This window comes from Choristoneura fumiferana, chromosome 8, assembly GCF_025370935.1.
Source record: "Choristoneura fumiferana chromosome 8, NRCan_CFum_1, whole genome shotgun sequence".
Taxonomy (NCBI): domain Eukaryota; kingdom Metazoa; phylum Arthropoda; class Insecta; order Lepidoptera; family Tortricidae; genus Choristoneura; species Choristoneura fumiferana.
This window is the reverse complement of record NC_133479.1, coordinates 3134484-3148740: the sequence shown is the minus strand read 5'-3', so window position 1 is coordinate 3148740 and position 14257 is coordinate 3134484. Positions and strand designations below refer to the sequence as shown.

Sequence of the window (14257 nt, the reverse complement as noted above, 5' to 3'; positions counted from 1 at the left end):
AGAAAAACCAGAAAAAGAGACCAGCGCTGGGAATCGAACCAGGTCCTCAGCAATCCGTGCTGCGTGCTATAACCCCTACACCACCGTGGACAGGAATTAAGACACGAATTTTTCCTATGCATACATATCTCAGGTTGCTTATTTCTAACTACGCTACTTATGCAGCAGCACTAGCGACATCTATGTTTTCGCTCTCATCGAGAGACGTCACATTCTATCGGAACCAACCGCTCACCCAGACAAGAGATGTCGCTACTAAGCAATCAAATTATGATTGGTTATTTGGAGTCTTTTTGTATTTTTTATTTCAACTCCAAATTTGTTACTTTTACGGGTATCCCGTGAAACCATATCGAAAATACAAAGAAGAACAAAGAAGAATAGAAGAACAAAGTCAGTTTTTGTTGTACAAGTCAATAATTGTTAGGTAATAACTGTAAGTAAACCGCCGTAAGCTTGACTTGCAGTACAACCTCACAAGAAACGCTCCACTGTCTCATAATCATCATCATGTTAGCCGAAAGAAGTCCACTGCTGGACGTAGGCATTCCCCAAGGCTCTCCACTCTTGTGCTTTCCGCACTCTCCACTATTTTGAAAAAAAAAAACACGTCACGATCCAAAAAAATAACTTCTTATCTAAGGATGTTGCAGTTATTATTTACGTATTGGCAATTGATTACCCATTAATTAATAACTATACGAGTACACTCTTTGTTAAGTTGTTAATTTCTTGTGTAGTTTCAAAAGTAAATTTATTTACTATGCAAGGCCAAGTGGACGTCCATAGTCTATGGTTATACATGACATACTGAGATAAGGTTGTGTGGTGTATCGCAGGCCGAGCTTATATATTCAAATTTCCCGAAATCGAGCACTGGAGATTTTACCATCGACAGTGAATGGGTTAATTAACCAATGTTATATGTAATTTCAAAAGAAGTTTAATATGATAAATGCGGCTCGGACTATTTCTGTTATGAATTAGTTTATTACCGTTTGAATTGTAAAATCACAAATTAGTGTGAAAGTATGCGGAAAAAATTCCTATTTAGGCATTACTTAGAATTTAAGTGTTTAAATGTCGTCAGTTCTATTAATTAACCTACCTACTTTTATTATCCAAGTGATAGTTGAAAAAAGTTATCTATCAAACAGGGTTTGGTAGAAATGAACATGTCGAGCTAAGCTCGGTAGACGTGAGTTATCCGTTACAATATCATTTAATATGAGTGAGTCTCACGGTAGTTTCATGTTCAGAAATGAAAAGTATTAAAGTTATAAAGAGTGGAGTTTTTAACTTTATACAAAATTAGTGTTCCTACTTCAGTGACGACTTGACAATATAATCAATTTAGTTTTTTCAATGATCCTGATTAAACTTTAAACTTTAGATTTTCTTCGTTAAAATTAATTTACGAATTCAAAATCGGTTCGTACAATCTTTATTTCTCATTAAAAACAATTTGTCACTTGCATGAAAAACTTAATAAAAAACAAGGTAAATGCAATAAATTGTGCATTATTATTATGCATTGTAATCATATAATGCTTTAAACTGAGCTAGGGACACTAATGAAAAATAAAATAGTGAGATCAATCTCTTTCAATAGTCTTGTGCCAAGAAACAATTACATAATTAGACATATGTAGATAGTGATTTTGGGGCATACATAAATTTGTTACAATTTGGGGGGATCTCTAGTAGTGTAGCATATTACTCCAACAAAAATAATGCTCTACGATATATTCAGTGTTAATGAGCGGGGAGTCAAAGAATTTTAATTTTTTTATTATAAATAAATTACTTACTATTACTTGAAAAGATTGGAATTTTTATATTTGAAGACTGAAGTGGTAGAGAGAAATGTTAAAAAAAAAATAGGTACTTACTTTTTTTATACGAAATCTCATATATTTTCGATTTTTTAGTCATTAAGTCCTACTTAGGTTTAATATTTTGTATCGTCTGATGTTACTCAAAATATGTAGCTTTGTGATAGTTTAAGAATTAAAAATGAAAGTACCCATATTTTCTATATGAATAAAATACTTACCATAAATATATATTTTTTTATTTCCTTAGTATCACTACAATAAGTCTAATTTAAATACTAGACCTCACTGAATCATGACGACATATATTTTGTTAAATTTACTTCGACATATCTCATATAAACCAACCAGGACCATATATTTTATATCGTAGTGAACACGTGTGTCGTCCGGCGGCGCCTGGCCGGATAAACTGATGGTTCGTGATTTGCTTATTTTATTATATACTGAGCGCCAAAAAATTTGGCCCTCAAATGTAATTTTTTAAGTAGAGTGGGCCAAATTTTGTGCCGCTGAGTATAGATCTATCAGTCTCGTTCACAGGGTAGGGTCACATTAGCAAAAGACACTTACTGAAAGGAAATGACCCATAAAAATTGGTTATGACCGGTTAATTTTTCTTTCGTCGAAGGAAAATAGAGAAAATTAAAATTAACAAACAGTAAGTCCATAAAAAATAATTTATTAGAAAAGCATAAAATTATTCTTATTAATTACAAACCACAAATTAGTGAATTAATTGTGTGTGACATAACATTGATTTAAAAAAAATATTTTTCGACCAAAGAGCCGCGTCCTAAATTGATGTAAGAAAATAACTTGAGAACCCAAAATTTCATTAAAAAAATCCTGAACGAATTGAAATATCAGAATGAGGATTTTTGTTTTGTTTAGTTGGGAGGATGGTTTCTTATAATGTATGTAACGTGCTACGGAGACAGCTAAATGCTCCGTTTCTTGTTGTGCGTTGGCAGCTCCCCATATTAGGTGGACAGACGCGAGAGTTGCATGGCAAGTCAAGGCTTAGCCAGGACTGTGTTACATTGGGGCAAGAATAAAAACCGGCCAAGAGCGTGTCGGACACGCCCAAAATAGGGTTCCGTAGCCATTATGAAAAAAATAAGTAATATTTTTCTAAGGATTTCGTATTTTACACGGAATCTTCCAAGTTTAGGTATATTTTATACCTTAGGTTGCTATTTACTCACAAACTACTAAAAATTCTCAAGCAAACTTAGCCGTTATAGTTTTTCTTGAAAGTTTGATATATTTACTACCATCCTGAATTTTTTCAAATTTTTCCACCCACCGGTTTAGATTTTAGAGGGGGGGACGCTCGATTTTAATGAAAATTTGCACTTTAAAGTTGAATATTTCGCAAACAAATCACTAAATCGAAAAATCGTCTTAGCAAACCCCTAATGGTTTTAAAAGACCTATCCAACAATACCCCACACTATAGAGTTGGATGAGAAAAAAAAATCACCCCCACTTTACATCTATGGGAGGTACCCTAAAAAAAAATATTTTTGAATTTTTAACTGTACCATTTTGTCGGCATAGTTTACTTATATATCCGTGCAAAATTACAGCTTTCTAGCATTGATAGTCTCTGAGCAAAGCCGCGGACGGACAGACAGACAGACAGACATGGCGAAACTATAAGGGTTCCGTTTTTGCCATTTTGGCTCCGGAACCCTAAAAACCAAGAATATACCTAAAGTATAGACAGGATTCCTGCTCAGCTTCATTCTTTAGAGTGGGACAGCGGCTCTCCCTTCCTGTGTAGTCAACTAATTTGTGAATAATATTATTTGTCTAATAACAATGTTAATAGAATGTCGTAAAATGTCATTACGACACAGTTCAGTGATGGCCTAGGAATCAAATTGGTTGACTGTAGGTACAGTCTCCATCATATATTTCGGAGCGGCCAAGGTGATTAAAAATATCGAAACATGAACTCTAATACCTTTATAATAGAGTGCATGTGTCGATATTTTTGACCACCTTGGCCGCTCCGACATATTTGTGGGCGACTGTACCTCGCTTTACCCATGCTGTAAGTTGTCGTATTCTGGTATTTGTTCAAGATCGGACATCTTTCGGCTGGTGCTGGCTTTAACTTTAAATCTTATGGCACATCTTCCGGAACCACTCGGGGTCGTTCCGCGCGGCGCTCTCGGAGCGGCCGTCTGTACTTCTGTAGTGGAACTCCGAGACGCCTCTGCCAGGAACGTTGTTGACCTTAAACTTGCAGAACCTCTCTACCATGCGGGCCTCCCATTCGGCTGACACGTAGTGGATGGCTTCGTACTCTACCAATACCTGGAAGAGGGAGATTACAACCCTTGTTGTCCGTTTTTACGGGAGTAATATGAATAAGAAAAAAAAATTTGCTCAAATCCAGGACAACGAGAAAATAGTACAATGTGCATGAAGAGGCGTAAGAAGGGGATTACTAACGAGAATCTATTAGAATCTATTAATTTAATGACTCGAGTTTGTAATCCCCTTACGGCCCGTGATATCTACACAATGATTTTCATCACATTATCTATGGTAGATGACTCGAAAAAAGTGACAATCAGGGGTGCTACCACGAAATTGGTAAATCGAAGTTCATATCGTTTTCGTGACGCTAATATTATTTAATACGAAGAGTGTGAGGGACGGTAAGATACAAACTTCGATTTTCGAATTTTGTAGTAGCCGCCTGTATTGGCTGGTAGCCATTATTTTATTTAGTTGTCATCTTAGCGTCTTTCTTTTGCTGAGTTGTGAAGTGTTTGGACAAAAAATAATTTAATTTTTTGCATTTTTTTCCTCGCAATGTGATGAATATCATTGTGTGTATCACGGGCCGTAAGGGGATTACAAACTCGAGTCATTAAAAGCCCTCCGCCTCCGGCGTCGGGATTCTAGTAGACTGTCGTTGGTAATCCCCTTCTTACGCCCCTACATGCACAATGTACTAAAACAATAGTACAATTTTACTATAAAGTTCGAGTAAAAAGAAAGAAGGAAAAGAAACATGGTGCCGAAAGAAACAAAAACCGGCCAAGAGCGTGTCGGACACGCCCAAGATAGGGTTCCGTAGCCATTACGAGAAAAAAATTAAGTAATATTTATAATAGATTTTGTATTGTGTACGGAACCTTCCAAGTTTAGGTATATTTTAGCTGCTATTTACTCATAAAAACTACTAATAATTCTCAAGCAAACTTAGCCGTTGTAATTTCATTCAAATTTGAAAGCGTTCAAAGGTTTAGAACGTTTACAATTATTACTGTACCTGGACATGGTAGACCTCGTCTCCGGCCTGGAAGCTGAAGGCGTAGTCCCGGGGCGGCGCGCCCCCCTCCCCGTGCTGGTACAGCTGCAGGTCCACCCACTGGGCCGGGAGCACGAGCCCGTCCGGGAGCGCCACTACGCCCACCTCGAAGCTGGAACGAATTGTGACAGCGAACAAATACTCATATACATATTGTGTTATACATAGATATATTAATAGATTAATTAAGTATAGTAATAAAAAAAGCTGTAGGTAAGTACCTATAGAAAGACTGCGTTCTAATTAACTGCAATGTCCATTAGACTGCCCATGCATTTTTAGGTTTCCGGAGCCAAAATGGCAAAAACGGAACCCTTAATTTCGCCATGACTGTCTGTCTGTCCGTCCGTCCGCGGCTTTGCTCAGGGACTATCAATGCTAGAAAGCTGTTATTTTGCACGGATATATATGTAAACTATGCCGACAAAACGGTACATAAAAAAATTTTAGGGTACTCCCATAGACGTAAGTGGGGGTGATTTTTTTTCTCATCCAACCCTATAGTGTAGGGTATCGTTGGATAGGTCTTTGAAAACCATTAGGGGTTTGCTAAGACAATTTTTCGATTCATTGATTTTTTGCGAAATATTCAACTTTAAAGTGCAAATTTTCATTAAAATCAAGCGTGGGCGGAAAAATTTGAAAAAATTCAGGATGAATTGAACTTTAAAAAAAAAACTATAACGGCTAAGTTTGCTTGAGAATTATTAGTAGTTTTACTCTTAAATAGCAGCCTAAGGTTTAAAATATACCTAAACTTGGAAGATTCCGTATAAAATATGAAATCCTAAGAAAAATATTACTTAATTTTGTCGTAATGGCTACGGAACCCTATTTTGGGCGTGCCCGACATGCCGGTTTTTAATTGTAGTTTCGTAGCAGTTGGCGAAACTGCAAGCAAACTGCACGATGGCTGCGATTTAACTGAAGTTGCGGTTGCTTGCATTGCAATTAGAATGCAGTCCGCATACAGCACTTACGTATAAACCGATGTTCTTAGGATATCATGTCGGAACCCCAACTTACCAAGTAGCTGTGCTGGGCTGGCAGATGACCCCAACGGAAGCCTTAACCCCGTTCTCCAGGAATATATGGTGGAAAGCGTAGCGGTGCATGAGGCTCCAGTCGCGGCGCGCCCCGAAGCTGTGGTCGCGGAACGACGGCAGCGACAGCTTGTATGGCTCGCCGTCCAGCGTGAACCTGCAGCGGAGCTCGCCGAACTGCTCGTAGTGGATGGTGGGCGCTGGGAGATGGATAATTAGGAAATAAATATCCGGACAATGAGGCTATCTTTTTTTGTCTCAACTGATGCCGCACTGTTGCGTAAGGTTTTAAGTATGGCTTTAAAGTCTGTATTACGGGTCGTGAAGTTAGATTTCATATTTAATACATTAACCGTACCATAAAATTCGAGATGTCACATTTGCTTATCCCGGTTGAAGGGAGGACAAAAGTTTGAAGACAAAACTGTCTCAAAACACAGCCATTCATTGCCCCGGAACGCATATTTGCCATAATTAATTTCAGATATTGCAAAATATCACAAATTATTTTAATTATAAATAAACCCGCGTAGCCATCCAAAAACTATGAGATTTGACATTTCGGAAACCTCACGCTACCTAGCGCCTCTAGTGCGAATTCATAGCGATAGCCTCATTAGGTAAGTGTTAGATTTTTTAATTTAAAGAAATGGTTGGCGCAACTGGTGACCAAGGGCAGCTATCTCTTTAAAGAATTGGCGTAACTATCAAATGAATGAACGCTGCCAGCCTTTTGACAATGCCACTTGGGCAGTTTTATTTTAGTTTTAACTTAGTCAGGTGTAATTTCTTCTCTTTTATTTAGGGGCTGTTTCACCATCCATTGATTAGTGTTAACTGGGCCAATCAACTATTTTACTCACACTTTGAGCGTCTCCTGCGTTACTAAAATAACGACTGATTAAAAAAAAATCGGTTCGCCGTACCCGTACGCTATTTGAGCCCGCGTCTCCTGGCTATACGCGCCATGTGTACCATCAACTGCACCACGGGGCTCGACCAATCCTCCCAAAAATCTCAATCGAAATCTCATATTTCATTGAACAAATGTACTGTTATGATTGTTTTTTGGAGCCTTTTTGTATTTTTTATTTTAACTCCAAATTTGTTACTTTTACGGGTAGGTATCCCGTGAAACCATATCGAAAATACAAACCGAGACATGGATGCACAGAAAAATCAGAAAAAGAGACCAGCACTGGGAATCGAACCCAGGTCCTCAGCAATCCGTGCTGCGTGCTATAACCCTATACCACTACTGGACAGGAATCTAGACACGAATTTTTCCTATGCATACTCTTACATAGGTATCTCAGGTCAATCAACCTGAGATATGTATGCATAGGAAAAATTCGTGTCTAGATTCCTGTCCAGTAGTGGAATAGGGTTATAGCACGCAGCACGGATTGCTGAAGACTTGGGTTCGATTCCCAGTGCTGGTCTCTCTTTCTGGTTTTTCTGTGCATCCATGTCTCAGTTTGTATTATCGATAAATGTACTATTGACAAAAAATAATTACTTATCGCATCATAAAACTCACATCTTGAGACCCTCAAAGTATTCTCGGCTCCAGGGTTCCCTCGCGATGGACGGATGACGGCCGGCGGGTGCAGGGTCGAGTCGAAGTCGAAGAAGTCACTGCTCGCCGTCCACTCGCCTTCGAAGTCCGCCACCAGTTTGGAAGGTCGTTCTGGTACCTTTAACAGTTCAGAAGACGGTTCTTTAAAGAGGTACCTACCTGCGTTTGTTAAACATTTAAGCATTATGATTCTTAATGAGACGAGGCTTGTGCTCAGCAGAGATGAGATTAACCCTGCAACCTTAACCGATGAGCATGATATATCTATAGCGACATTAAGTAGCGCTGTGCTGGTGCGCGCTGCTGCGGCGCAGCGCATACTATAGGCAAACCGTGTAACTGAGTCCTCGCCTGCGCGGTACAGGGGCGCGGGGGTAGTTGACGACAAAGGGGACTGAAGGAGATGCGGGCGGCAGGCGGCAGGCGGCACAGCTCATTCCGTTGCCGCCCGCACCTCCTTCAGTCCCCTTGTCGTCCTACCCCCGCGCCCCTGTACCGCGCAGGCGAGGACTCAGTTATGCGGTTTGCCTATACCAACTGCCTACCCTAGAATCGACCCAATGCACGCCAATGGTTAAGAGGAGTTGGCTCACCACATATCACCCTTGTATTTGAGAGTCCACTTCTTCATGGGCACCTCGGGCGTGATCTTGATGCCCTCCGCGCCAAACTCGCCGATCTCCGCTCCGAACAGGACAGTATCGGGCAGTTTCTTGCTGCAGAGCATGCCTTTACCAGGCAGCTGGAACAACAAAATAACATGATGGCTCTGGCTGTAGAATTCAGATTATAAGTGCCATATACACATGACATAAAGAAGGAAAAGGAGAGTGTGCCCAAATACTTCGCCGTACCACAGAATAAGTAATAGTACAAGTACAGAAGGTTTCTCTCTTTTGATGTTGACGAAAGCCGCCATTTAATATGCCTACGTAATTTTTATTAGCAAAATCACCGCGCACCCCGAGCAACATTGAACTTTCTAGTGCTGCGCGCGAAGGTCGTTATTATTCTGCACCACGTTTTGTTTTAGGATAGGGTTGTAAATCAATAAAAAAAATACTCACACATAACTTAAGTGAACATTCGGACAAATACTTAGTTTTCTAGCATTTTAAATTGACGTGCCTACGATCTCCGACGGTCACAAAATTGATAATTGTACAAGGTCGCGTGCCGAATGCGTCGTCGGCTGCCTCAAAGGTTTTGTACACCCGCAGTGGGCATTGGTAAATCGCGAATTACCTATCTGTTCTTTTGTCGCACTCGCACTTAATATGGTTTCGAACAGAATTGGGTTAGTTAGTGTAATGTTATGTACAGAATAGAAAATAGTAAGAAACTTAGTGTTGCAATGAATGAAATTTTCATGAATTACCAAAAAAAAAAATTCATGTTCAGATAACATAACATTTGCATGATAGATATTCTAATATCCTCACGAAAATCACACAGCTACACGTAGCGTTACGCGACGCGACTAGTTCGAGCGAGACCGCGAGCGTGCATGCCGGGCGGTGCACATAGCCCTAGTGAGTTAAGCCACGCCGGCGTGGGGTGTGTTGATACTTACAGAATCTTACCTATATTACGGAGTGCGCCGCGCCTGGCCGTACCATAGTGTACCCGCACGGGGAGTCAGTAAATGCTGGGTCCACACGTTTGGCAAGCGCCGATAAATGCACAGAACGCAGTCATATGTTAGAGCAAAAACCGGCCAAGAGCATGTTGGACACGCCCAAAATAGGGTTCCTTAGCCATTACGAAAAAAATAAGTAATATTTTCTAAAGGATTTCGTATTTTACGGAATCTTCCAGTTGGTATATTTTATACCTTAGGCTGCTATTGTTTAAATAGGTACTCTATTTGTATATAGGTACTGGCTATTTTTATTATAAGTTTTGTAATCAAATTTCTATTTCCTTATATTTTAAACTTGACTGACATAATTGTTTATACTTTACTTCAATACAAATTCCAATCAAAGCATGTCGTTTCTTTAACAATTTACTACAAAAACGTTATCAGCACGAAGCTTTGTTGAAGAAAAACTATTTCAATTATGAATTAATGTTTTATTGTTATTTGTGAAGTGATTTTATCGAAAAAGTGAAAATATCAGTTTCCGATTTTTCGATATTGTGACAGCTGATCTGAGGATACAATGGTCATAGTCGAGGAGATACCAATGGGGTAAGAGGTTCTAGTTCTTCCTCACTGCCCAACTTTTGTCTAACTAATAGAGACGGATATAGTTCTTGGAAATTCAAAATGCGAAACTATTTGATGCATGAGGATTTGTGGGAAGCTATAGAAGGGTATCCTGAAGGCCATAATATATCTGCAGATACTATGTCAAAAATTGATAAAAAGGCCTTGACGAAGATATGCCTCACACTTGAAGGCTCGGCTATAACGCAAGTAAGAAGTGCTAAAACAGCGTCGGAAGCCTGGACTGCATTACAGAATGCATACGAGGATAAAGGTATGGGTCGTCGCCTTTATTTAGAACGAAGACTTTATAGACTTTGCTTGTCAGATTTCCCTAATATAGAGTCATATATCAATGCAGTGATGACAACTGTGCATGATTTATCTGACATAGGGAAAACTATTGAAGATTCGTCTGTTGCTGCTATTTTACTCGGAGGACTTACACTCAGGTTTGATCCCTTGATTATGGCACTTGAGAATAGCAACCAGAACGTGACTACAGAGTTAGTTAAGTCTAAACTTCTCAACGAAGTGTCGAAAAGCGAAGATTCGACCAAACTTGATTCTGCTCTACGTTCGCGAGATGTCAAGCCCAAAAAGGTTAAGAAACCTATTGTTTGTTATGATTGTAACGAACCTGGTCATAAGCGCCCAGATTGTCCTTTAAGGAAGATAAAGAAGAAGGCACAGGAAGCGGCTTCAGTGGTAGCTCTTGGTACCAGTGCTAATGCCTGTGAAGACTACTGGACTATAGACTCAGGAGCGACCCGGCATATGACATCGAGATTGGAATGGTTCGAAAATTTAAGATCACCAGAATCTACTACAAAGGTTACTATTGCAGATGGTACCAAGATAGACAGCGGCGGTATTGGTGATATATCAATCCACTCTGGTTCTTCTACTGTTAATAAAATAAAAGATGCAATTTATGTACCTTCTTTAAATAGTAATTTGATATCTGTTTATAAGGCTGTAGAAAAAGGTTATAGTGTACTTTTTGATAAAAATGGTTGTAATTTCTATAATTCTGATACCTTTTCTTTTGTAGGTGACTCTATTCTTCACGGTTCGCCCTATAGAGGTCTGTACAAATTAGACTGTACTGTCAATATGCCTCGCGATGTAGCCTGTGATGTGCACTCTGACTCCGCTACTAGTACCAGTTATGGCACAAGCGTTTGGGTCATCTGTGTCGCATCGGTATGAACCATTTAAGAGATAGTCATGTAGGTGTAGAGTTTACAGAAATTGACAAAGAGAGTTGCGTAGCCTGTATCGAAGGTAAGCAAGCTCGCAAACCGTTTAAGAAAATAGCCTATAAACCAGCTACGTCTTTGCTTGAGTTGATACATAGCGACATCTGTGGACCGATGTCAGAAACCTCTCTACAAGGTACAAGTATGCCTTATTATTGTAGATGATTATACACGCTTTATTTTTATATATTTATTTTCTTCGAAGACAGAAGTGAAAGAAAAGTTTTTGCCATTTCCAAAAATTAGTGGAACGGCAAACTGGAGCTCAAATAAAAGCTGTTAGGACGGACAATGGAGGTGAATATGTCAACAAAGAACTGTCAGATCATTTTCGTACTAATGGTATTGTGCACCAAACGACAGTGAAGTACAGTCCGCAACAAAATGGATTAGCAGAACGAACTATACGCTCAGTAATCGAGAAAGCTCGTTCTATGTTGGCACAGTGTTCTCTCTCAAAGCGTATTGGGAAGACGCGGTACAAACTTCGGTGTATTTAAAGAATAGGTCCCCCCATCGCGCGCTTAACAACTTAACTCCTTTTGAGAAATTGTATGACCGTAACCGAATCTAAGTAACCTTAGGGTTTTCGGGTGTCGAGCTTTGATTCATGTACCTGATTGTCAACGGAAGAAATTTGATATGAAAGCGATTGAATGTATCTTTGTTGGATATTCAGATGATCCAATAGTTACATATTCAGAGACCCTCAATATCCAAGAAGGTTTACTAAGTCACGTGACGTTACATTCTTCGAAGGTTGCTTCACAAGTTTGAAGAACAATAAATTGAATGAAGAGCCAAGTACGTCCAAAAACGTTCCAGTATCTGGTCCTGTCATACTGTTAGACAATATGAGACCGGTACAAGAACGAGAAGATAGGTTGGTAGAGTCCCCTGCTCCTGTATGCGAGGAAAATGTATCTAGAAGTCGAATGCCTCTCCTAGTACTATTCATGAGGCAAATGATATGTTACAGGAAGAATTTCATGATGCTTCTGCTGATCCACTTCCTGAAACGTCATGTCCACCTGAGACTGAGGTATTGGAGGACTGTCCTGTGGTAGAAGATCGGAGATATCCAGCTAGAGATAGAAAACCTCCAGATTATTTCTCCTATCACACATTAGCTGAGGACAGAGAACCTCAAACGTACTCTCAAGCCATGCGAGACGATGACGCGGATAATGGAAGTCAGCCATGCAAGATGAGTATGATTCGCTAATGAAAATGAATACATGGAAGCTGGTGGACAGGCCTGATCGTAAATAATTCCCTGCAAATGGGTGTACAAGTTGAAGACAGATACACACGGTAATATCACTAGGTATAAAGCTAGACTAGTAATAAAGGGCTTTAATCAAGTCGCGGAGTAGATTACCACGAGACTTTTTCGCCGGTGATCAGACATTCATCTCTGCGTACTTATTTGCCTTAGCCGCCGAAATGGACCTTAAAATGCATCACTTGGATGTCGACACTGCCTTTTTGAATGGCGACCTAGAAGAGGAGGTCTACATGGACCAGCCTCAAGGTTTTGTGAAGAAGGGCATGAAGATAAGGTATGTCTCCTGCAAAAGTCCTTATATGGGCTAAAGCAAGCCCCCTCGTGCGTGGAACATTAAACTTAACGAAACCTTGTCTAAAATAGGTTTTAATAGGCTGCCTACTGAACCATGTGTATATAAGAAACTCATTGGTTCTGAAATAATATTACTGGCCATATTTGTTGATGACCTAATTATATTTTACAAGAACGACATTTCGTATGTCAAAGTCAAAAGTGATTTACAAAATACTTTTCACTCAAAGACTTAGGGCCGTTGAAATATTATTTAGGAATAAATATTGATTGTAATGATGGAAAAGTTACTATAAATCAAAAGTCGTACATTACTTCGCTACTGAAGAAGTACGCATTACAGAATGCAAAGGAATTTGACACGCCATTAGCTAATAGCAAGCTAGCTGCTGATTCTGAAGGTAAGGAGTCAACTTATGATTATCAGCAGATAATTGGCTGTCTTATGTATCTTGCTGTGAATACACGGCCAGATATTGCGTTTGCTGCCAGTTATTTGAGCCAATTTAATACTAAATGTGGCAAAATTCATTGGCTAGCGGCAAAACGGGTGCTTCAATATTTAAAGCGCACTATAGATTATTCTATAATCTATAGGAAACTGGATACCTCTTATGGGTTATTACGGAGCTGACTGGGCAAATTGTACCAGTGATCGGCGCTCTTATACCGGTTACTGTTTCAAACTTGCAGATGGCCCGGTGTCATGGGCGTCAAAGAAAAGCCTACAGTGGCGTTGTCGTCAACTGAAGCCGAATATATGGCACTAACAGAAGCAGCAAAAGAGGCTCATATTTGCGTAGATTCATTGCTCAGGTATGTAGCAATAATGATCAATATCCTACTATCACTTTATACAGCGATAGTCAGAGTGCACAAAACTTGGCATATAATCCCGTAAACCATGGTAGGACCAAGCACATTGACACGAAATTTCATTTTATTCGGGAAAAGGTGTCAGATAATATTATAAAACTAAAATTCATTAGTTCGAGCAATATGTCTGCTGATGTGCTCACCAAATGTCTGGGTAAAATGCACATCAAAGATGTATTCAAGGGTTAGGTTTTAATTAATTTACCTAGTTGATACCTATTTTTTTGAATTTTATGTTTTTATAGTTCGTTGGTTTTATCTATTGTTTGGTTTGTGATGTTACATTTAAAGTATTCTGTTATGAGCAAGTTTATGTACAGAGAATTTTGATTATGGGCGGGTGTTAAAATAGGTACTCTATTGTTGTATATAGGTACTGGCTATTTTTATAAAGTTTTGTAATCAAATTTCTATTCCTTATATTTAAACTTGACTGACATAATTGTTTATACTTTACTTCAATACAAATTCCAATCAAAGCATGTCGTTTCTTTAACAATTTACTTACAATATTTTACTCTTAAACTACTAATA

General features: G+C 39.2%; 1 protein-coding gene across 1 annotated transcript in view; it reads right to left on the bottom strand.

Moving 5' to 3' along the window:
* Positions 1-2501: 2501 nt before the first annotated feature.
* Positions 2502-14257, bottom strand: part of LOC141430136 (uncharacterized) — a gene marked incomplete at its 5' end in the record, with an annotated part of 14966 nt that continues 3210 nt past the window's right edge. The window contains 6 exon segments of the mRNA XM_074090694.1: positions 2502-4163; positions 5131-5281; positions 6196-6415; positions 7754-7801; positions 7804-7899; positions 11033-11043. Coding sequence (XP_073946795.1) covers positions 3963-4163; positions 5131-5281; positions 6196-6415; positions 7754-7801; positions 7804-7899; positions 11033-11043 — 727 coding nt within the window.